Source organism: Narcine bancroftii, chromosome 5 (assembly GCF_036971445.1).
Source record: "Narcine bancroftii isolate sNarBan1 chromosome 5, sNarBan1.hap1, whole genome shotgun sequence".
Taxonomy (NCBI): Eukaryota; Metazoa; Chordata; class Chondrichthyes; order Torpediniformes; family Narcinidae; genus Narcine; species Narcine bancroftii.
Window position 1 is genome coordinate 58,003,798 of NC_091473.1, and position 25,503 is coordinate 58,029,300.

The 25,503-nt window shown below is 41.1% G+C and overlaps 1 protein-coding gene across 1 annotated transcript in view; it reads left to right on the forward strand.

Moving 5' to 3' along the window:
- Positions 1-25,503, forward strand: part of tada1 (transcriptional adaptor 1) — a 54,991-nt gene that overhangs the window by 24,476 nt on the left and 5,012 nt on the right. Inside the window, exons 3-7 of the mRNA XM_069937511.1 lie at positions 898-963; positions 1,523-1,620; positions 4,158-4,367; positions 6,421-6,572; positions 12,992-13,154. Of these exons, the coding sequence (XP_069793612.1) occupies positions 898-963; positions 1,523-1,620; positions 4,158-4,367; positions 6,421-6,572; positions 12,992-13,154 (689 nt within the window). The remainder of the gene's footprint in view (positions 1-897; positions 964-1,522; positions 1,621-4,157; positions 4,368-6,420; positions 6,573-12,991; positions 13,155-25,503) is intronic.

Below are 25,503 nucleotides of genomic sequence, written 5' to 3' on the forward strand. Positions count from 1 at the left end.
ATGAGAGGTTTTTTTTTTGTGGAAAGGAAAGTTAGCTAGGGTAGCATTACAGAAGCTGACTTGGAAATATGCCTTAGGAGGACTTCAATTGCCTCATTTTCAAAATTATTACGAGGCTGCACAATTAAAATTTGTTAATAGGATGTTAGATACTACACAACCTCCTAGTTGGGCTAAAGTTGAGCTAGCTTGTATTTCTGAGTTTCAGGTTCATCAATTTATATTTAAGTCGAATTCTTGTTTCTTACAGGGATATAATATGCAACCCAAAAAGACTTGGCTAACCTGAATATTTCTGGGTTTTTTCTCAGAATTGGCAGTTTTTTCTTTGTTTCAGAAACTTTTGTTGAGGACTTGGGTTGCCACAGAATCTTTGATGGATAATTTAGATAAAAAATAATATACATGAGAGGGTTTTTTTGTGGAAAGGAAAGTTAGCTAGGGTAGCATTACAGAAGCTGACTTGGAAATATGCCTTAGGAGGACTTCAATTGCCTCATTTTCAAAATTATTACGAGGCTGCGCAATTAAAATTTGTTAATAGGATGTTAGATACTACACAACCTCCTAGTTGGGCTAAAGTTGAGCTAGCTTGTATTTCTGAGTTTCAGGTTCATCAATTTATATTTAAGTCGAATTCTTGTTTCTTACAGGGATATAATATGCAACCCAAAAAGACTTGGCTAACCTGAATATTTCTGGGTTTTTTCTCAGAATTGGCAGTTTTTTCTTTGTTTCAGAAACTTTTGTCGAGGACTTGGGTTGCCACAGAATCTTTGATGGATAATTTAGACAAAAAAATAATATCCATGAGAAGTTTTCTGTGATGATTACTTGGATCTCAATTGCTAGATGAAGTATGATTTTACTAAAAGAAAAACTAATTTTGTTTTCCAGTGCATTCCCATAATGACTTCTTGCTTGCGATCCTCACTAGATGTCAGATCATGGTGTCAGCTCCAGGTAAATGAGATTGCAACCTTTTGAGCAAACATTTTCTGTTTTAATGCTTATCTGAATATTTACAGACAATCCCACTTCCAATTTTGTTTTTATTTGCTATCGAGAAATAGCAGAGCCATATTCTGGACGATGGTGAATTCAACTATTTCAGTCAATCATATTTTCCAGCCATGTACATCACTCAACTAGGATTTGTTTTTTTTTCTTCTCTTTCATGGTATTTTCAGGATCATTGTCTCAATTAAATTTCTCATTTGAACCTTTTGCTAGTCACCAGCCTTCACCCTGCTCTGACAACTGACATCAACCATTCAACCCTTTCTTCCACCCTACCGCAGGCTGGAGCATCGCAGCAGGACTTTCCTGCATGGTATTAAATAATGTGGAAAATATGCATGATAATGAATTTTTTTCTTGTTAAATTGCCTTGATCTGACTGATGGCTCCTAAATTATTGGTGAGATGCATACAATAAATGATCATTTAGACTTAGCAAAGGTTCCATTTTTTGAAAAATGTGAAGTCTACTTATTTTACCTTTGTACTGTCCCTGTTTCAGAAGGAACGTCCTCTCTATCATGGAACAGTCAATCAGCTGCTAAACCTGGTAAACCTAAAAGCAAAAAAAAGTTTCCATCCCTCCGGGCAAAATTTGAAGTGAGTTATTTTCACCCTGTTCACAATTATTTTTCTTTTGGCTACTAGAAATCTAACTTAAATCTTGTGGGTTTTCTTTTGGAAGACTCTTTGATAAAATTATTTTTCTTTTGTATAATTGAAGAGAACCAAGTAAAGACTCCTGAAACTCCATGGACGAATAATGACATAAAGGCATGATTGAGGGCAAGAAAAGAAGCATGTATTAGGTACATTCAGCAAAACAATGTACACTGAGAGAGTGCGCAGGAGCATTATTGAAGAAGTTAAAAATAAAATAAGATAGCAAAAGAACACAAGAAAGTTAAATTATAAGGCAATCTAAAATAGTAAAGTATTTTATTAAGCAATAAAAATGATTATGCTAGAAATATGGCCATTAAGGGAAAGATAGGACATCATTGCTCTCCTGCAATCTGTTGCAGTTCTCCTCAGGATTTTGTGACCAGACCAGTGGTTCGGTATGACATCGGAAGCTCTGGCAAATTTCTACAGAAGTGTGGTGGAAAGTTTGCTGACAAGCTGCAACACAGTCTGGTATAGGGACACCATTACCCCAAAGCATAAAGCCCAGAAAATGTAATGGACGTTGCCCAAGACGTCACAGGCAAAATCCTCCCCACCATCAAGAACATGTATAGGCAACACTGCCATTGGAGAGCAGCAGCAATTATCAAGGGCCCACAAGCTCTGATTCCGCTGCTACCATCAGGAAAGAGGTATAGGTGCCACAAGACTCGCACCAGCTCCTACACCACCAGAATCCTCAATGGCAAACTAAATCATGAACTTGTTTAAGGAATTTTACTTTATTGATTTTTTTCTCTCTCTCTCTCTCTCTCTCTCTCTCTCTCTATTACAGTCATTTTGTTTACATTTCTTGATTTGTTTACATGTGTATATTGATTACAGTTTTTTGTACTACCAATAAGTGTACTACCAATAAGTGTTAATTCTGTCTCACCCACAAGAAAAAAAATCTCAGGGTTGTTTGATGTTATTTGTGCACTCTGATGATAAATTTGAAATCAAATCAAATCACACCATCCCCAATTTGTTGGTATTGTCTGTAAATTTAGAAATTGTTTTGATTTCATAGTTAAAATCACTCACATATATTGTGACTAGAGATGGATTTAGATCAGAAAAGATGGGTGGATGCTTAGATGGAGCATGAACCAATTGGATCAAACAGTCTGTTTCTCTGTCACGTTTGCTGTGTAATCCTTTTTGTCGCTGCTCTTCCAATTGCTACAAAATGCCAATATGACTGCTAATCTAGGGTAGGAGTTGGGCCTTCATGGAAATAGCAGTAGTCCCTGTGGGAGGGTAGGTGGAGTTGGTGTTGTGTAATATCTCTGGCAGTGGCATTTTATTGTATTTGTATTTTGAACTTTTATTATATACATTTTGAACCTTGTTGCCATCAAGGAATGATCACGAAATAAAAATCATAGCGACACAAATATTTAAAACAAAGCAGGAATTGTAGTCACCCAGCACTTCACCAACCTCGATATGGGATTGGAGACCTCATTTATTCTAGGCCTGGAGAATGTGGAAAACAAGATTTATTTTTCATTAGTTAATAAATGCATTGAATTGAAGGAACTTGATGTGTTTTGGTTCCCTTTTTTCCCCCAATTACATAAACTTTTTGAAAGTCTCTGAATATCAGGTTGTGTGGATTTGAAAAGGGGATAGGGATCTGGACTGTACAGTATCAGGTCCTGCCTCAATCATGGATGCAGAGGATCAATGGGATTGGCCCTCCACAAATATGAATTAGTAAGAACTGCACTGGTTACAATGGAGATCTTTTTTATTGTTTCTGAATGTACAGAAGCAATGTAGTTTTACAAATAGTCAGTTCTAATCAATTCTTGTCAAGTTAATACCAGATCCCATTTCTTTCAATACATCATGCAGATGTAAACAGACCATTTAATTGGCCTGAAACATAGGTTGCCCTTTACTTCCTATAGATGCTGTGTGACCTGTTGAGTTTCTTCAGGACATTTGTGTATTGCACTTGATTCCTCATCTGCAGACTTTCTTGTTTAACACCATTAGCTGCTTCACTACAAAGTCTCTTTGAGGGATGCCTACCCTGAAGATGTTCTCCTATCTTTGAAGGGAGCTCTGTAAGAGTCTCCCTCACTGCCCCTCCTCTGTTATCCCTTCTACTCTCGTCTACCATCATGTGATCACCCAGTCTTCTCTCCTTCCACCTGTAACCTCCTATGACCTCTTGCCTGTTAGCCTCTGCTCCCCCTGACATTTCCTCCCTCCTCTTCTCCGTGCCTACTACCACTTTTTTTTATTCAGACACTTGCTTGGTTGTTGCTCATACCTTGACGAAGAGCTTAGGCCCAAAATGTTGGTTACTCTTTGCTTCCTAGAGATGATGCGTGACCTGTTGAATTTTTTAACACATTTATGTGTTCCATTTATTTGGCAATTCTGTGGGTCTTTAAGAATTAAACTAAGCTGACTTTATGCAGTTTGAGTCTCATGTTATGTGCATTTTCCACCAGCATCGTTTTCAAGCACAGAATCCTTTATCAGGGGCACAGCACTTTGTGGTAAAAGATCCACAAGAGGAGGATGATGTGAAATTTTGTACTCATACCATGGTACTTCCTACAAGAGGACAACTAGAAGGTCGAATGATAGTAACAGCATATGAATGCGGATTGGACAATGTCTCTGAAGATGCAGTAACTGCAATGGTACATGCATTGGAGGTACTGAATTCAAAGTCACTCTTTCCCAATAATTGCATTGAGCCCTGAGGCCTCCTTCAGTTGTAGCATTTTAGGCATACTTAATTTGATTCACTGAAATGGTGACTGCTGCTTCTGTTAAAGTTTATTTTGTCAATATTGTTTAGGGTAATTTACTTATTGATATGACAAGATTTAATGAATGGCTAAAGTTCACCAAATATTCTCCTTTTCACTTTTGTTAATTATATCCAGCTTAATGTTAATGGTTACTGCTGTCATTATCTTTGCAGAAATATCTTCTTGAGAACCTCTGGGCCACTTTGAAGTTATCTTGAATGGAGCACAAAATGCATTGCAGTAATTTACAAAGACAAGTCCAACTTATCAATCTCTTTGAGCCATTTCAGGTGGATCCTCCTCCTTGAGGCCTGTGTCAGGAGTGGATTTAAAACTGTGAACGCACCTTTCAGGTGGCAGCCCTAAAAGGCTGCTACAGCGTTACCTGGCTCATCTGAAAGGGCCTATTCATAGCCAGAGGCATCTCATAGCACCTCAGAATCTGATGGAGGTGGAGCGACTGGTGCTGCAGTGCCATCCTTCATAAATATGCGACATAGCAATGGCCATCTTCCCTAACCATAATTTCCCATGCAGGTGGAACTGCTCTGTGTTTCCACAACAGTTCCAGCTGCATGGGGGATTATGGGTAGGGAAACCCGCCACTGCTATGCTGCGTTTTTAGCCGCGGAGAGCGGTCTTGGTTCAGGAGCGGCCAGCCAGGCTGTCAGCTTGCACCGGCCGCCATTGCCCTGCCAACCCCCACAAACTTCCCCTCCCCAGCGGTGCGGGAGGCTGTCAGGCAGTGGGGAGTTGGGACGCAGGCTGATGGAGTTATCAGCCCGCCCCCAGGCAGCTGCTTACAGCAGCTGCACATTCAGGTGTATTGGCAGAGCTCCGCGCTCTGCTGATTATCCCTACCTTGGAGGCATTTCTGCTGCATTCAGGTGAGTATGTCTTTAGTCACAAGGGGGGAGATTATGCGGCTTTATAAGGGGGTCTTCAGGCCACCTTAAAGGGCCTTTTGACAACACAGTGGAATTGGAGAATATCAAGGGAGCCATGCTCCAGGAAAGATGCTGGCAGTGATTTGTTATAAAGTATTTCTATGCACCATTCATTATATAGAAAAATGACATGGCAAATTGAAGACTTCAAAAAGCCAATGACATGGAGACAATTTGTAAAATGAGCATTTATAAATCAAAATAATGTAGCGGCTGCTACACACAGAAAACACCACTAGACTCGGTGGGGTTTCCAGTAGAACTGTTTATTTGAATTTTGTGCATGCCCCTTTAAGGCCAATAAGAGTTCTGCCCCACGCAGCGGTGATGTCATCACGTGGCCTGGGGCGCGAGCAGTGGCCTAAGCCACGAGGCAGTGAGCAAGCCCTGACGGCACCATCTTCTGCAGCTGACCCACCAGCTCAGCGGTACAAACGGGGCCAGTTCGCTCACAGAGATGTGCGCCGCCACAAAAACATTTTTTTAAACTTGTTTAGATTTTAATTTTTGAAATGTTTTGAAGGTTGGAATGTGGTTTTGCCAAATGTCAGTTTAATTTTGTTTGTTTTATGGGTGGCAATTATTAAGACTTACTTACAGTATAACATTACACCATGCAGTTGTATGGTGACATTCAGGATCCTGACATTATTATTCAACATATGCTTCCCAGCTAGTTAGCACATTGTATGTAGACCTCAACAGACTTGCAAATTTTAGTGCTGTGTTTTCAGTTATCTTTTTAAAATGTGGTTTTGGGAAGATTATGGAACTAACATGTGGGATTAGATCAACACAATATAAAATACAAGGTTGAAAAAATTATGTAGTTATTAACTATATAACCATATAACAATTACAGCATGGAGTGACCCTCAGAATGGCTAAACACAGCAGAATTCAGGAATATGAAAAATCATCATTCTGAAATTTTAACTCTGATTTTTCTCTGCAGTGAGTATTTCCAGAGTTTTCTGATTTAGTTCACAAATTTGTATTTCCACCAGAATCATCTAAAGGACATCCTGACAGCAGTGATATCCAGGAGGAGGTCGTATCGTTTACGTGATGGACATTTCAAATATGCATTTGGAAGTAGTATTAATCCCCAACCATATTTAAAGAACAGCATTATTGCATACAACAATATTATTGACTGGTAAGTGAAGTGTTGTTCAGGTTCGTGTGGGTCCCACAGGTTAAGAATCAGACCAAAGTTGAGGTAAAAAGCACACATTTATTTTGGGGATGCAAACGAGACAACAGGGTCAATATGCTAGGCAAACCTCTACACACATATACAATACGCAAAGGGTAAATATACACTTTGGATAACAAGAGAGGAACTGACAGAAGACTGGGGGAAATTACATGAACATATACATTCAACAGTTAGGAACAAGGTGATACTACGTGCCAGAAGAATGAGAGGAGATCTTATAGAAACATATAGGATTATGAAGGGTATGGATAGGATAGATGTAGGAAGGCTTTTTGAGCTGGCCGGGGAAACTAAAACGAGAGGACACAGTCTCAAGATTCGGGGGAGTAGATTTAGGACAGAGATGAGGAAAAATAGTTTTTCCCAGAGAGTAGTGAATGTTTGGAATTCTCTAACCAGGGAAGTGGTTGAGGCTGCCTCATTAAACATATTTAAAATTCGGTTAGATAAATTTTTACATGATAGAGGAATTAGGGGATATGGGGAGAAGGCAGGTAGGTGGAGTTAGGTCATAAATTAGATCAGCCATGATCGTATTGAATGGTGGAGCAGGCTCGATGGGCCATTTTTGGCCTACTCCTGTTCCTACTTCCTATGTTCCTATGTTCCACCCCTTGACCGGTACGGACATGGGTCTTGCTACCTGGCCTCAAGACTCACCCCAACCTAGTGTGAAAGGTGCTACTTGTGTGCCACGAGCAGTCCAAAAAGGCAGAACAAAGGGGCACATGGTACTTTATAGTTCTTCAGGCAGTAGTTGGGGGGGGTGCAATCACTCAGGGTAGTCTGGGCCCCTTTGGCTGCTGTAGCTAATGGCTTGAAGCCAAGTGCAGGGGCTCAGCAGGGGTCAGCTGAGGTGATTCACTTGGGCCAATTGAGTGAGGGTCAGGGCTGAGGTGAACAGGTTGCCTGGACTGCAGCACCTGGTGATTTAGGTGGGCCAATCGCAAGGGTCACCTTGATGGCTTGGGGTGATTCTTTGACCCTGATTGACAGACAGTGTGTCCTCTGAACAGGAGTGCAGCAGTGCCACCAGGTGGTGGGTGCTGCCTCTGCATTACATGAAGTATGAAATATATATCAACATGTTAATTCTGTGGAGAAAATAAAATGAGGAAAAAAATGATGTAATAGTGTATTTGTAAGGGAAATCCATTAAATTTGAAAGTAGCATAAATTGTCAATAGTAGAATTTCATCACTGCTCTTTATCTCTGCATTTATTTTAATCTTGTCATGTTTGCCAACTAAACTAACCTCTCGGAGACCTCGAGTATCGTTTCACAGACTTTATTTTACATGATAGCAGGCAGTACTCTCCACTGCTTACCAACTATAAAATCTACTTTTTCAAGCACTTATATTTATAAAGAGAGACAAACAAGCTCTTACAGAAATTATGATTATATCATGGAATAAAACTATTGCAAAGTATATCTAGATATTGATCACAATTTTAATTAAAACCTTAGTTTTAACTTTTTGTAAGAAAAATGTCATTAACCACTGTTAGCGTCCTTGACCACAGTTAAGGCTACAACTTAGCTTCCAAATAATATGTTTTGCTAAACATAGTCAGGTCCAGGTGCTGTATTAAAATGGGCTGTTTGCCAACATCTCTTTGCATTAAATTTCTTCCACAAGGTGCAAAATAAAGTTGCTCTATATATTGCTGCTGATGGGAAAGAAACATTTGCAATTGTGTTATGCCTTCCATTGCCATAGAACAAACTCTTTGCAACTACTGAAATGTTTGAATTGTTGTCACTGTGATAACATGGGAAATGCAGCAGGCAATCTGCAAGACAGCTCTTGAAATAGTCGTGAAATATGTGACATGATGGTCTTTTATATTCATGTGATAGTGCCAAGAGGTCTCAGTTTAATAAATGAGAAACTAAATCTGAACTGGGCTACGTTCTGTACTTCATTTAAAGCCAAAGGAAGAAATAAGAAAGAGTAAGATTTTTGCGACAACTGGGCATAATTCTGAAATTTGTGTTGAAAAATGGTTTTTATTTGAAATGTGTGTTCTTTTGCAGAATTTATTATGAAATACCCATTTAAATAGTTATAGTTTATTCACTTGCTGCCCAAATACAAAACTGAAGTTAAAACTGGCAATTTGATGGTATTATAATATTTTATTTAAATATAGTTCCTGGTCTCTAGACCTAGGAATTCAAATTGATGAGAGCTCTCTTTCCATTGTTGAGGGATGTAGCAGTATTTAAAAAGTGGAAAGCTAGGGAGGGGTTGCATATAAAGGTCTTTTGAGTTTTCTCAGTCTAAATGGGAATAAAAGGGCACAGCAGAAACAAATCTAAAGTGGGATACTGCAGACAAACTTTCAGGACATTGGTCTTCATTGATGTCTTATGGTTTGTAGGATTTCAGTGTAACACCTGCTAAGAATAAACTCATAAGAAATATTTGTGATATTTTGGAGACCCTTCCTGATGTGCATACTTTTGAGTGATAAAAAATTTGAGTATGCAAAATAAAAAGTGAATGGAGCAGGACTTGGGTCACAGACATCTTGGGACCTTTCTGAGAGAGAGAGAGAGAGAGAGAGAGCTGGGAGTGTACATACTATGCCGTTAAAAAAGCGAGTGGAAGGCAAGTTAAGAGTTAACCAGATGGTGATTGTCAGGAGGAGTAATTAAGATAAGAAGGAATGACAAATAAAAAGAAGGGTAGCTCAAGAGGAGTGGCGTGTATATGTTGGCCTTAGGGTAGGAGTGGGACTTGGAGGCTTTGGCTCATGAGGCTACTGTGAGCAGAGGCTGAGGACAAGCTTAATTCCAATGAGGTAAGATCTTTGAATTTAAATTAGTAAGAGTTAATGGAGTCAATAGCTAAGGCAGTAAAGTAGACGATGCCGCTTTAGTTGCCCATTCAGAGCCAGCTCTTCAGCACTTGACGTCCTGCTTTGCGGAAACTGCCAAAATGTTTGGCCTGGAAGTCAGCCTGAAGAAAACTGAGGTCCTCCATCAGCCAGCTCCCCACCATGACTACCAGCCCCCCCACATCTCCATCGGGCACACAAAACTCAAAACGGTCAACCAGTTTACCTATCTCGGCTGCACCATTTCATCAGATGCAAGGATCGACAATGAGATAGACAACAGACTCGCCAAGGCAAATAGCGCCTTTGGAAGACTACACAAAAGAGTCTGGAAAAACAACCAACTGAAAAACCTCACAAAGATAAGCGTATACAGAGCCGTTGTCATACCCACACTCCTGTTCGGCTCCGAATCATGGGTCCTCTACCGGCACCACCTACGGGTCCTAGAACGCTTCCACCAGCGTTGTCTCCGCTCCATCCTCAACATCCATTGGAGCGCTTTCATCCCTAACTTCGAAGTACTCGAGATGGCAGAGGTCGACAGCATCGAGTCCACGCTGCTGAAGATCCAGCTGCGCTGGATGGGTCACGTCTCCAGAATGGAGGACCATCGCCTTCCCAAGATCGTGTTATATGGCGAGCTCTCCACTGGCCACCGTGACAGAGGTGCACCAAAGAAAAGGTACAAGGACTGCCTAAAGAAATCTCTTGGTGCCTGCCACATTGACCACCGCCAGTGGGCTGATAACGCCTCAAACCGTGCATCTTGGCGCCTCACAGTTTGGCGGGCAGCAACCTCCTTTGAAGAAGACCGCAGAGCCCACCTCACTGACAAAAGGCAAAGGAGTAAAAACCCAACACCCAACCCCAACCAACCAATTTTCCCCTGAAACCGCTGCAACCGTGTCTGCCTGTCCCACATCGGACTTGTCAGCCACAAACGAGCCTGCAGCTGAGGTGGACTTTTTACCCCCTCCATAAATCTTCGTCCGCGAAGCCAAGCCAAAGAAGAAGAAGAATGTTTTGATTGCAGGATATGAGAAATCTGGGATAGCAGAATTGACCCTGATGACTACACCTGCAAGAGATGCATCCAGCTGCAGCTCCTGGAAGATCGAGTTAAGGAATTGGAGCTGGATGAACTCTGGATTATTTGGGAGGCAGAGGAAATTATAGAGAGGAGCTTCAGGGAGACAGTCACCCACCCTCCCCACCACAAATGTCAGGAGATAGGTAATTGGGTGACTGTTAGGAGAGGTAAGAGGAATAGACAGACAGTGCAGAGCACCCCTGTGGCCATTCCTCCCCTGTTTTGGATACGGTTGGTCGGCCGATTTATCAGGGACAAGCCATAATGGTTATGTCTGTGGCTCAGAGGCTGGTCCCTTGGCTCAGAAGGGAAGAGGGAGAAGAGGGAGAAGAGGAGAGCTATGGTAATTGGGGACTTGTTGGTTAGGAGAGCAGATGGGAGGTTTTGTTTATGAGATTGAGGCTCCCAGATGGTATGTTGCTTCCCAGGTGCAAGGGTCAGGGACGTTTCTGATCGAGTTCATAACATTCTGCCAGGGGAAGGTTAGCGGCCAAATGTCGTGGTCCACGTGGGGACCAATGACATAGATAGGAGTAGGAACGAGGTCCTGAATAGGGAATATAGGGAGTTAGGAAATAAGTTTAAAAAGTAGGACCTCAAGGGTGGTAATCTTGGGATTGCTGCCTGTGCCACATGCCCAAGATGGATGCATGGGTGAAGAGTTGGGGCAGTGGTTCACATTTGTGGATCATTGGGATCTCTTCTGGGGAAGGTCTGACCTGTACAAAAAGGATGTGCTGCACTTAAACTGGAAAGGGACAAATATCCTGGTGGAAAAGTTTGCTAGTTTGGTTGGGGGGTGGAAACAGTATATGAGTGCAGAGAATAGGGCAGGAGGTCAAAGTCATTATGCCATGTGTTTTGAGTTGGTGAGGAAGGGCAGGTAGGGGACAAAACATAAATGTAGCCAGTTAGAGTGTTTGAAGTGTGTCTATTCCAAAGTTAGGAATAAAGGGGATGAACTTAGAGCATGTATCAGCATTGGGAACTATGATGTTATGGCTGTTACAGAAACGTGGCTGGAGGATGGGCAGGATTGGCTGATGCAGATATCTGGGTTTAGGTGCTTTAAAATGAACAGCATAGGTAGTAGTTAGGGGGTGTTGGGGAGTAGCATTACGGGTCAAGGATAGCATCATGGCTATAGAAAGGGAGGAAGCTGCAAAGGGAGTGTCCACTGAGTTGGTGTGGGTGGAAGTCAGAAATAGGAAGGGAGGTATCACTGTGCTGGGAGTAATCTATAGGCCCCCAAACAGCCGTCGGGGCACCAAGAAGCGGATAAGTCAACAGGTTTTGGAAGGCAAATTCAGTCCATTTTAACATTTTTGCATTGTGTGCATGATTTTCTGCAGTATGGGGGTATGTAGCAATGTCTTTTTTCTTGTCCACTGACAGTATGTGACCTGCTGTCTGTTCTTTTATTTTTTTTATGTTTTAAACTAATTTAAAGTACAGGTACATGATCCTTTATCTGGATCCCTTGGGGGACAGTGTGTTCCGAATTTTGGATTTCTCCAGATTTTGGAAAGCCCACCTGAATTGTGCTGTGGTATCCACTCTCTCCCCCAATCGCTGGTCCCTTGGCTGCCTCCCCCAACTGGCGGTCCCCACTTGCCGGATTTTGGAGCTTTCCGGATTTTAGATGTCTGGATAAAGGATCGTGTACCTGTAATGATTGTTTTAATTAAAACTCACTTGAAATTTCTGCAATAAAGAATTTTAAAACATAGAGAAAAACAGCCTTTAAAATAACTTGATATTTTCATGCTCCAGCTGCTATTACAGTGTAACTACGATTATCCAAAATGGTTGGGACTGGGCCTATTTCGGATAAACGATTTTTTTCGGGGAACTGGTAATTTTTCAAAAACAGCCCAGTAGCAACAGCACATCGCTTGTAACAGTGTTTAAACAAGAAGCAAGATAAGGCTTTTTAAGCATAAAATAATGTTTAATTCTCACCAGAAAAAAAAAGCTGGCCACTGTGATCACTGACACTTCCCCATCGAGCCCCCAGTCGTGCCAGGAGCCCAAGAGTCCTGCTCCTGCCGAGGAGCTTTGAGGTCCCCGCCACTGCTGGGACCCCGAGGTCTGCTGCTGCTCCCACCAGGAGCCCAAGGTCCGCTGCTGCCTGCAGTGGGAACCCGATGCCTCCGGTCAGTTCAACTCTGGTAAAAATTTCAGATAAATGAGGGTTTTTGATTCATTTTGGATATCCTCATTTATCCAAATTTAAAAAAAAACTTTTGGATAACTGAGGATTTCAGATAATCTGATTTTGGATAATCGGAATTTACTGTATTGCATTTCATGATGTACAAATTAATTTATGACTATTTCCTTCCATCTTCCAAAACGGTAGTAACATGTTTGTCCAAGCATTATCGATTTTCTTTAATTTCTTCTTTTGTTGTAGCCCTCTTCCAGGTATAGCGCTATCTTCAGGACAGAATTCAAGTCCCCACTTCTCAGCAGATGATGCAGAGCAGCAGGCAGCCCTTCTTTTAGCCTGTTCTGGTGAAGACATGCTAGCTTCTCTACCACCTGTGAACATGTATGATCTTCTTGGAGCGCTGCAGGTAAATTGTACCGTATAAACATTGTTCTAGTTTTGTGGGTATGTTTTTCTTTTTGCATGTATGAGTAAATAACCTACCATGAGGAAACCACAGAGAAGAAGGGTCTCAAGTATATCTGCTGCCTTACAATGTGGCTTTATTTCCCTCTTGTATCCATTTAAACTGATCTATAATTATTTTTATTCTTTGGATATTCAGGTACCTTTTAAAGACTGCAGTTTGCAGAAGGACTATTCATATCCTACGTTTCATATTTTTTCACAAAATATATTTGTTGTCCTTCCATTGCTTTCATGGCAAAGGCAAGTTTGCAGTGGTTCATAAATAAGGCTCACTGGACTGGTGTGCAAGTAACAGCATTAAACCTACATGGAAAGGTTTAGGCATCAGTCTTAGGGCCATATCTTGTTGTAACCTCTTCTACCACCTTCAACATTAATTTCTTTCAATTGCAATGCACAGCTGCTATCGTGTTTATCATCGACGATGTCCATTGGGTTACTCTGAATATCACCTTCCAATCTATTAGTTCCTTCATATCTCTTCCTTACCCAACCATCAGATTATATGAAATTCTACTCCCCATTTCCTCTTAATTTTGATTGCATACAGTTTATGGCTTGGATCTTCTTACAAGTTATTTTGGATATCCTGAAATCCACACTCTATGTTGACCGATTTGTGTTGGTTCTCCTCTTCCTATCACTACCCCGACATCACTGTGCACCATACACAAGGGTTAAGCATACACACATTGGCCTCCGAAGCATCCAGGTCTGTTATGCAAAATGAACATATAACAACTTTTCCAACGATTTTAATTCTCGTGAAAAGTCAAGAATTGGTCATAAACAGCAACCAATGATGAAGGAGCAGCTATCAATCATGTGATCTCTTTTTTAAAAACTTCATTTCAATTGAATATTAAGAATTTTTATTTAAACCTGCCACCTTCCTGGGTCTGAGAATGTCAGCTGACTCATTCTTTTCATGGAGCAAACAATCTCTTTGAGAAAGTTGGGTAGACCTTTTCCATTTGCCAGAGGTGTACCCCTGAATGTGGCATGTCTGCCTTATCCTCCCAAACTCTTAATCTTTCCCCATTTATCTTTGCTTCCTTGCCTAGATGCCTCAGAATAGGCTGGCACATCTAGTCATCACCAGCCTCCCTACTGTTATTCCCTTGCAGTTGCCTTTAAAAACTTGTCTTGGCTTGACAGATTGGAGGCAAAGTGGGATGGTCACTAATTCAAATCAACAGATAGTATGTTTAGGGGGAATCTAGAATGTAATCCTTCGAGCAAGATAGGAGCAGGAAACCTGAACCCATTCAATCCGCCTTGTGAGTTGCAGGAGGCTGCAGATGCTGCCTCCTGCATTGTTTCTCTTTCCCTGGAATGATTCATTTGTTAAATATTCATTTTCATATCAAAGGGTTTATAAGCAAAACATATATCCCTGCCAGTCAGTTAACTGAGCACTTGTCCAGCCTATCTATTTTTGTGGATTGGAACTTCCAATAGTGTATGAGGTTAGCTTGATCATTCATTCCACTATTCTGCTTGGCCACTATCCCTCCCCTTCGTCTGTTCTAGCATTTGCAAATTGGATCATCTGTGACTTACCTGAGAATTGCTTTGATGTCCTGGATGTGCGTTCTATTTCATTAAACTTAGCATCTTAAACAATATTCAACAAGTTCAAAACGTATATTAGCAGATAGTTGCAGCACCTTGTGCACAGTGGACAAAGGCAGTGGACATATAAATTTGTATCTGGTGGTTTATTGTATTATGTAGAAAACAAGATCTGTAGTATGGAAGCAATTCAGTAATGGAAGTAACTGTGGTAATCATTTTTTGTGAGTGGAAGTCCCATTGGACCTTTTGTATACAGAGCTTGTTTTTGCGACCAAAAATTACTCTCTTCTCTGGAAGAATCTGCTGCATCAGAAGATGTTCAGTCTGCTACTTCAGCTGAATCAAATTACAAATTCCCAGGATATCTGTGTGTGGGTACCGTTAAGGACAGTTAAACTTGTATAACGTAAATAACTAGTTTGTGGTGGGGTCACCTTACTAAATGTATTATCCATTTGCATCTCAGTATTGCAGATGCTACACAGTGATTCCATCCCCAGCTCCAGCTCTGTAATAGGGTTCACTGTTTCTGCATCTGCATGCTTTATTCATGGATGGTAGAAGTATCACTGTCTTTTCCCACATTGCATACAGAAAGCATTTCATTTGTCCGACCTCTCGCTGTGAATTACTATTAAATTAAGCTTCCTACTTCTCTTAATTTAAGAATGCAAGTGTGGTTGGGTATTCAAGATTTCTCTATTGTCATGTTGCAGTACACATTCTTCTTTCTTCTTCTTTGGCTTGGCTTCGCGGACGAAGATTTATGGAGGGGTAATGTCCACGTCTGCTGCAGGCTCGTTGGTGATTGATAAGTCCGATGCGGGACAGGCAGGCACGGTTGCAGCGGTTGCAAGGGAAAATTGGTTGGTTGGGGTTGGGTGTTGGGTTTTTCCTCCTTTGTCTTTTGTCAGTGAGGTGGGCTCTGCGGTCTTCTTCAAAGGAGATTGCTGCCCGCCGAACTGTGAGGCGCCAAGATGCACGGTTGGAGGCGATATCAGCCCACTGGCGGTGGTCAATGTGGCAGGCACCAAGAGATTTCTTTAGGCAGTCCTTGTACCTCTTCTTTGCTGCACCTCTGTCTCGGTGGCCAGTGGAGAGCTTGCCATAGAACACGATCTTGGGAAGGCGATGGTCCTCCATTCTGGAGACGTGACCCACCCAGTACAGTTGGTTCTTCAGCAGCATGGATTCGATGCTTGCGGACTCTGCCAGCTCGAGTACTTCGATATTGGTGATGAAGTCATTCCAATGAATGTTGAGGATGGAGCGGAGACAGCGCTGATGGAAGCGTTCTAGGAGCCGTAGGTGATGCCGGTAGAGGACCCATGATTCGAAGCCGAACAAGAGCGTGGGTATGACAACGGCTCTGTACACGCTGATCTTTGTGTCTTTCTTCAGGTGGTTGTTTTTCCAGACTCTTTTGTGTAGTCTTCCAAAGGCGCTATTTGCCTTGGCGAGTCTGTTGTCTATCTCTTTGTCGATCCTTGCATCCGATGAAATAGTGCTGCCGAGGAAGGTAAACTGGTTGACCATTTTGAGTTCTGTGTGCCCGATGGAGATGTGGGGGGGCTGCTAGTCATGGTGGGGAGCTGACTGATGGAGGACCTCAGTTTTCTTCAGGCTGACTTCCAGGCCAAACATTTTGTCAGTTTCCGCAAAACAGGACGTCATGCGCTGGAGAGCTGGCACTGAATGGGCAACTAAAGCGGCATCGTCTGCAAAGAGTAGTTCACGGACAAGTTGCTCTTGTGTCTTGGTGTGAGCTTGCAGGCGCCTCAGATTGAAGAGACTGCCATCCATGCGGTAGCAGATGTAAACAGCGACTTCATTGTTGAGGTCTTTCATGGCTTGTTTCAGCATCATGCTGAAGAAGATAGTAAAGAGGGTTGGTGCGAGGACGCAGCCTTGCTTCATGCTGTTGTCAATGGAGAAGGGTTCGGACAGCTCATTGCTGTATCTGACCCGACCTTGTTGGTTTTCGTGCAGTTGGATAACCATGTTGAGGAACTTTGGGGGTTGGGGGTGGGGGAGGGGGGGGGGCATCCGAGGCGCTCTAATATTTGCCAAAGCTCTTTCCTGCTCACGGTGTCAAAAGCTTTGGTGAGGTCAACAAAGGTGATGTAGAGTCCTTTGTTTTGTTCTCTGCACTTTTCTTGGAGCTGTCTGAGGGCAAAGACCATGTCAGTGGTTCCTCTTTTTGTGCAAAAGCCACACTGTGATTCTGGGAGGACATTTTCGGCGACACTAGGTATTAGTCTATTAAGGGGAATCCTAGCAAAGATTTTGCCTGCAATGGAGAGCAGCGTGATTCCCCTGTAGTTTGAGCAGTCTGATTTCTCGCCTTTGTTTTTGTACAGGGTGATGATGATGGCATCACGAAGGTCCTGAGGCAGCTTTCCTTGGTCCCAGCAGAGCATGAAAAACTCATGCAGTTTGGTATGCAGAGCTTTGCCGCCAGCCTTCCAGACCTCTGGGGGGGGGGATTCCATCCATACCTGCTGCTTTGCCACTTTTCAGTTGTTCATGTGCCTTATATTGTCTCTTCCCGGGTAAGGACCTCATCCAGCTCTAGACTCAAGGGTTGTTGAGGGAGCTGGAGCAGGGCGGATTCTTGGACTGAGCGGTTGGCACTGAAAAGGGATTGGAATTGTTCTGACCATCGATTGAGGATGGAGATCTTGTCGCTGAGGTGGTCTTCGCCGTCTGAGCTGCACAGAGGGCTTTGGACTTGGGGTGAGGGGCCGTACACCTCCTTTAGTGTCTCATAAAAACCCCTGAAGTCGCCAATGTCGGCGCTAAGCTGGGTTCGTTTGGATCTCCCGGAGTTTGCGCTGAAGATGGCTGCATGCGAGACGGAAGGCTCATTTTTTCTCTGGCCAGGAAGGCTTTGCAAGGTGAGCCTGGTGGGCAAATCGCTTCTTTGCCAGCAGCTCCTGGATTTCCTGGTTGTTTTCGTCAAACCAGTCCTTGTTTTTCCTAGAGGAGAAGCCCAGTACCTCTTCAGTGGATTGCAGTATGGTCGTTTTCAGCTGATCCCAGAGGGTTTCAGGAGACGTGTCCGTCAAGCTTTGCTTGGAGGTTTGCCTGGAAGTTTCCTTTCACTACGTCTGACTGCAAGTTTCCAACATTGAACCTCTTTCTGGGGGCTCCAATATTCTTGAACTTTGGCTTGAAGTGAAGGTTGAGCTTGCAGCGAACAAGCCGGTGGTCAGTGTGGCATTCCGCGCTGGGCATGATTCTGGTGTGGAGCACATCTTGTTTGTCTCTTCCTCGCACCAGAACGTAGTCCAGGAGGTGCCAGTGTTTGGATCGGGGATGCATCCAGGTAGTCTTCAGGCTGTCTCTCTGCTGGAAAAGGGTGTTAGTAATGACAAGCCGCTGTTCTGCGCAGAGTTCCAACACGAGGCGCCCGTTGACATTGCACTTGCCGACACCATGCTTGCCAAGGATTCCTGGCCAGGTTTGTGAGTCTTTGCCGACGCGAGCGTTGAAGTCGCCAAGGATGACAACCTTGTCGGCTGTAGGGGTGTGTTGGATGAGGTTGCGCAGATCAGTGTAGAACTTGTCTTTTTCTTCTGGTTCCGCCTGAAGGGTTGGAGCAACATTAATATTACATGAAATTGCCTTCTGCCTGCTGAAAGGCAAAGAGTCACCATCAGTGTGGCCTGGTGCCCCTTACAGTAAGAGACATAGAGAAGCAAAGGAGACTCCCTTCAGAGTCATTGAGTGCTTGTGGATTCACCTCCAGCACTCCCGCAGCCTCTGCAGTCGTGCAGACCCCCGTTAAATCTATCGGCAACGTGAATTCCAGATCCAAACCTCCCATACGATCAGGAAGCCTTCATCACCTGAGGCCATTTGGGAGCATTTCTTGCCCTCTGCATCCTCTTGAATCCTAGCTCCAATATCTTGTTCCCATGAGCCAGTCTCCAGCAGCCCGCGACCTGTGTGTGGCCTTTGACCACAAATCGCCAACAGCTTGGTGGATCCTTCGCTGATCTGCTGCCATGGTCACCATCCTGTAGGGTCATCTCCTCTGCCATATTGATCACTGTTTTGGTTGTCTAGTTATAGAAATGACTTTAGCTCTGGGTCCATGATAGATGACGTTTGGAATGGAAACATGGAACAGAATGCATTTCATGAGTAGAGAAGAGGCTTTTGGGGAAAAAAAATTAAAATTATGGCAGATTGAGCATAATTGCTTCCCATCTAAGAAAACAAAAAGAGATTTTCAAATTCTGAAGAAGATGTATTAATGTAATCTTTGGATTAATCGAGCAATTGCAAGAAGATTTGTCTTGCACTAAGTAGCTTCCAGCTGTCCTGCAAATGTTGATGACTTTTCTGTAATTCCAAGCAATTGGCTTCAAAATAGAACAAACAAAATTACATCTTGGATCAGAAGACTCACAATAATTTAGAAATACTTCGGAAATACTTCAAGTGTTTGGAGATACAAATCCGGAAATCCTGTTTACAAACATCAATTTTTAATCATGCTGTATTTTATTATTGTCATGAAGATGTGGGACCCTTGATTTGATTCCTGGATTCATCAGAAAAGCTAGCTTATGGTCCAAGACTAAGTCTGAAGCTGTGAAATTTCAAATGCCTAATAGACTATTGTTATGTCAAGGGATTGTCAAAACATTTGGCAGCTCAGTAAACTTCGGTGGAGAGGGAAAAAAAATCAGTCACAGATCCTTAATCAAAACTGAGAAAGTGAAAAATTAGTTTTTAAGTTGCGAAGAATGTGGGGATAAAGGGTTATCTGTGACAGAAATCACCCAGGGGAAACCTAGTCATATTTTGAGGTGAGAATTGCCTGGATAATACCTACCAGAGCCATTTCATTTGTCCTATCCCTTCCCCACCCTCTCTGCAACATAATACTACCCTAGTTCCCCTGTCATGATACAAGGTCCTTCACCTGAAATATTATTTCTACTTTCAGCAAATTCTGTACTGCTTGTTGTGTGTTTAAAGGAGTTTGTTTTTATTTCAGACTGCCAGCATGCAGTGTTTTGATTTTCAATTAAGTGAACAGAACTAGTTACCAGAAGTATCTTTTGTTTTTACTTTTGTAAATTCTTAGCAATACAGCTTTTGTGAATGCCTTTCCTCACTCCAATAAATGGAAATATTATTCCTGCACCTTGACCAATTGTTTGAACTAATTCCTTTCTGTTATACCTGTGACTTGGTTAACTACAATACATTTTTGGACTTTTAGCTGACTCATCCGTGGAGTTTCACTGTCCGGCCATGCCAGCGATCCAAGATTGATCCAAAGCCTGTTATACATTGACTCAGGCATGATTCCTCTTAGTTGATGATAGTTTGTAACCATCCAGCTGTTATTTGTTGAACCTAAATGACTTCTCATTAACCTAGAATTACTCATTTGATGGGCCAATATAAACCACAATATACTCAACCTGACTAATCTCCAATGATTCTGGGACTTTTGTACTTGTATCATGGCTTGTAGTCCCTCCCCATCACAGTGAATTTCTGACACTTCATTGGAATTTTTCCCAGAATGCCATTGCAGAGTGTTGTGTCCTGTGCCTTGATTGCCTGCTCAATTTGATCCAGGTTGTTGATAATAATTCTGGTTATGTTAATCTGCAAGTTATATCTCTGTGTATGGGTTTCTGAACTCCCAAAATTTGAAATAACTATTCCTGTGGATGATTTTAATCATTAGTTACAGGATCTCTTGAATATTTTACAATCAGTTTGCTTTATTCAGTCCAAGTAAAACAGGTTAACAGAGGGGTATATCTCATAATGTTTGAAAAATCATAATCATAGAACATTCAGACACTCTTTAGCCTGTAATATCTATGCCAGTCATTCAGAATCTATCTACACTCATCCCATTAACCACTACTTGGTCTGTAGTGTTCTATGTCTTGGTGGTTCATCTGCTTGTCTTAATGTTGTGAAAGTAGCTGTCTTTACCATTCACTCAGAACAAGGGAATCACAGATTGTGATAATTACTCCATCAAGAGCTTTCCCCTAGCTTCACCAGGCATCTGGGATAATCACTGTACTCATTATAAGACATACTAAGAATATCCAATTTAATGCACTGGTGCATGAGGTATCTGAAGTTAGAGCATAATTAGAGGTTTCCTTGGAAATACCTGCCAGGAAGTTTTAGACCTCAGAGTTTGCATAAGCAAACATAGTTTCCCTAAATTGCAGCAGTGGAATACTGCCACTTCCTTTCAAAGCTTTAGCCAATGTTGAATCACTTGAGAACCCGAAGGAGTCTCTCAATTTAACTCATGGCCTCTTGACTCAGAAAGATTGATACCCTTGAACTAAACTTTTAATATGAGAATTCCCTGATTAACGTCATTTTTTTGGCCTAATAAACATCTTCAAATTGTTAATTTGAATTTGTAACCTGTCATTATTTGTGGGATCATTGACCATAAATTGGCAATACAATTGCATAAGTACAAAGAGTGCTTTTGTGCTAATGTGCTTTTCCTTCGGATCAAAATAATTACAAAGAACTATTTTCATAATTTGTCTCTTGTGCCAATGCTTAATGTTGTTACAAATGGAAAACAGACTTTTTTTGCTGTAATGCCAAGGACACAGATTGTGGAGCCAGTTGATGTGATCTCAATCATTTGCTCTGCACAGAAGTTGCAATGGGAAAATACTATGTTTTAAAATTTGGCTAACAAGGGGATAATTAGGGTGAGCCAGCATGAATTTTTACCTGGAAAATCGTGTCTCATGAACTTGATAATTTTTTTTGAAGTCGTGATAAGAGGGTTGATGAAGGCGAGGCGCTTGATGTTGTTTACATGATTCTCGTAAAACATTTGATAAGGACGCACATGGTATGCTGCTATGGATTTTTAGGGCACTTGAGATAGCAGGTCAGTTAGCCAACTAGATAAAAATGTCAGAGAGTGGTTGTAGAGTTTTTCAGATTGGAGGACTTTGACTAGTGGAGTGCCTCAGGGTTTGGTACTAGGACCCTTGCTTTTTGTAATTTACATAAATAATTATAACAAGGATATGTGTGTCAAGGGGAGGAAGTTCGCACAGGATCTAAATCAGATGGAGAACTGGGCTAAGGAACAGCAAATGCAGTTCAAATAGGTGAAGTATGGGGTGCTGCATTTAGGTAATAACTTTCTATGTTAATGGCAGGTCTCTAAACAGTGTTATGGAGCAAAAGAATCTAGGGATTTAAAGATGGCAGCACAAGGAGAGAGAGTAGTAAAGGGAGTGTTTGGGATGCTTGCCTTCATTGGTTGGGGCTTTGAAAATAGAAGTATTGGGACATTATGTTGAAGTTATATAAGAGAGAGCTGTCACCACGCTTGAAATATTGTGCCCAATTTTGTCACCTACTTTAAGGAAGGGTATTATGAAGTTGGAAAGGACGTAGAAGAGGTTTGCAAAGTTTTTGCCAGGATGAGGGATACTGAATTATCATGAGAGTCTGGAAAAGCTTGGACTGTAGGAGCTTGAGAGGGGATCTTATGGTCTATAGATTCATGAGGGGCAAAGGTAAGACGAATAGTGACAAATCTCTTTCTTAAAGTAAGAGAGTCAAAGACAAGAGGGCATAACTATAAGGTGAGGAGGTTGGGATTTTAGAAAGGAGAGTTCTTCACTCAGAGGGTGCTGTGCAAATGGAAGAAGCTGCCAGACAAAATGTTAACTTTCTTTAAGAAATGCTTGGATAACTACATGGATGAGAGGGTTTAGGAGGGGTATGGATCTAATGCAGACAATTAGGCATAAGCAAGAGGGCATGTAATTCACCATGGACAATTTGGGCCCCTTGGACCTGTTTCCATGTTGTAATATTCTACAGGAGTAATATTTATTCTTTCAGGAGAAATTCTGTACAATTGTGTTTTCTGGTTAGTCATAGCTTTTTTGGGCCTTTGTCTTTCAAAGTTTGATTACAGTAGTGATAGAAAATTTTAATCATTTGATTCCAGGAAAGTTTTTAAGCATTCTGTCCAGGCAATATAATGACTAAATGAAATTCTGCCTCTGTTTAATTATCTCCATTTTCTCTTTGAAATGCCAAAATAAGTATTTTGCAGTATACAGTGTGAATTCAGAGAGTAAGTATATCATGTCCGATGTCTTGGAAAATTTGTATTATGTCTGATGTTTTCTCACTTTAAGCTGTGGCATGTTGTTGGACCTGTGTGATAAAACAAAGAAGTTTCTGGTAAATGATTTGCAAATTGGACTATGAGTCATTTTGTGGCATTAAATTAAGATGGTCCAAACCATTTTTAATTCCAACCAAATCTCCTTTTCCATTGCTACTAACAATTTTTTTTTGTGTTCGTCCAGTGTAAATTAATGTAGAAAACAAGAAATGTTAATTTACAAAAAGGAGAGACTATCTCCAGTAAAGAGTTAAAAATTTTACTGGGAATTAGGTGGGCAGGAGGTTTCAAGCTGTATGAGAATCCAGAATTCAGGAACAATAAATACAGGAAAGTTACCAATACATTCAATAGGGAAGTGAGATGTTTTGCTGAAGGGTGCTAAGAATATAGAATGCTTTATGACAGAAAAGTTGAATGCAAGTAAAATAAAAGTAGATGAATTACAAAAATAGAAATAGAGAAAGAAAAGCCAAGATGAAGTAGATTGAATAGGAGATCTTTCTGGACCAGTTCAGTCTAAATGTAATGCATCTCTCCTATGTATTCTCTGCTGTTCTAATTCCAGAGAGAGGTCTCTTGACCTCTGTTTAAGGAACATCACCAGAATGATACCCAACTGCTACGTAACCTTGATTTCTTCAGTCGTTCAGCTAACAGACTAATGCACCCTGAAATAGGCAAAAGCTGTCACATTTCATTATCAAAATATGGAAAGTTACTAAGGATACCAGTGCAGAGACCTGTATTTCAGATCATTCTTCAGAATAATCCTCTATCCCATATTCAGATCTTCACCTCAGCTACTCCCCAATGCAGCATGTATCTCACATTCAATTATATTTTTTCAAGATTCAAGAATCTTATTTGATTTATTAATGTAAGTGAAAACAAATTTTGATTACAAGAAAAATTTTCATCAGTCAAAAAACTTAATCACTAAACAAGTGCCAGATCTATTCATACTCTCCTGGTTACAAAATGTGAAGTTACACTTAATAATACTATGAATCTTTTCTTGCAGTCACTCCACAATAGTCTTTTATAATATGAAAAATAGATTAAATATGTTCAGGATCAACACTACACTTTCTATATCAACTTGTAGATAAAACAGCTGATAGCTTGGTTGGTTTTATTTTAATGGTCTTATTAACTTTAATGGCTAAGTATATTTATTCTTCCATATCTCTTTGTTGTTCTTCTCTTTTCTTTGGCTTGGCTTCGCGGACGAAGATTTATGGAGGGGGTAACTACCTTGAAAAGAAAATGGGGCCTCCTACTGTGCTGTCTTATTCTTTCCAAACTAGGATACCTCACCCATGACTGCATGGAAACTTATTTGCTAAGTGTTTGCATATTCTGCAATATAGTAATGACATGCTGTAACTTATCACAGCTTTGTTTTGTCCATCCTCAAAGAAATTTAGTTTACCTGCAAATGTTAGAAATGGTGTATTTGTTTCTTAACTATAGTTTGTTAATGGGACAAACATTGATTCCTATCCCTCACCATGTGGATAACTACTCTGCTACCTGTTCTCTGACACTGATGTTCATGAAGTAATTAAAAATTAGGCATTTATCTGTTATACAACCGTACTTCTGACCATGTACCTTTTGAAAGAATCTTATGAATTTTGTCAATCATGGCTTTCTTCTGGAAAGACACTGATAATTATTTTTTTTAATATCTCTGTGCTTTTCTGTTTTCTTCCATAATAGACTTTCCATAATTTTTCCTAATTATTGATGCTGCAGTGAATGAAAATATATAATTTTCCCTAAACATGCCTATAATTAATTACTTCGGTGCTAACACAACTTGTAGGAAGTTAATGATTCTATATTCTATTTTGTATTCAACTGGAGTAATAAGCACTGTTGCAGAAGTGCGTTTAGATGTGTTATAAAAGAAAAGCAAAGGTTGGCCGGCCACATTGAATGTAGGGCCATCATATCTATAAAAATGGCATTTCAACTTCATTTGCCAATGGAAGAATATTCAGTGTGCCCTCTCAAATCGAATGGGGGGGGGAAAAAAAACTAGCTGACCTATGTGAATGTTTTTCTCGTAGAGACTAAAGTGCTAAGGGCAGAAAATATTCCTTATTTTGCCTTGGGCCCTGTCTGGAGCACTGCATTCATTTAAACACCATACCTCAGGAAGGAAGCAATAAATGGTCCTTTACTTGTAGCTATAACTTTCTTTTCTCTCCACAGATACCATCCAATCAGCTGAGTGTTTTCTGTTTACAGTTTGGATTCTAGAATCTAAAATATTTTGCTTTACTGAATGGTTCCTATCATCCGTTTATGCTTTTTTTTGGTCACAAAAACTTAAGAAAATCTGATTGTTTTGTTCGTCAACAACTTGTGGTCTGAGAGGGGATAACATTATCCACTGTCAGTTTAACTGAATTGGAATGGATTTGTGGTGAATTAGTGTAATTACCAGTGTTGGAGTTACTGATTTTTGTGTTGCTGCAGTTTTCCCATTTTTAATTTTTAGCAAACAGAAAAATATAGATGT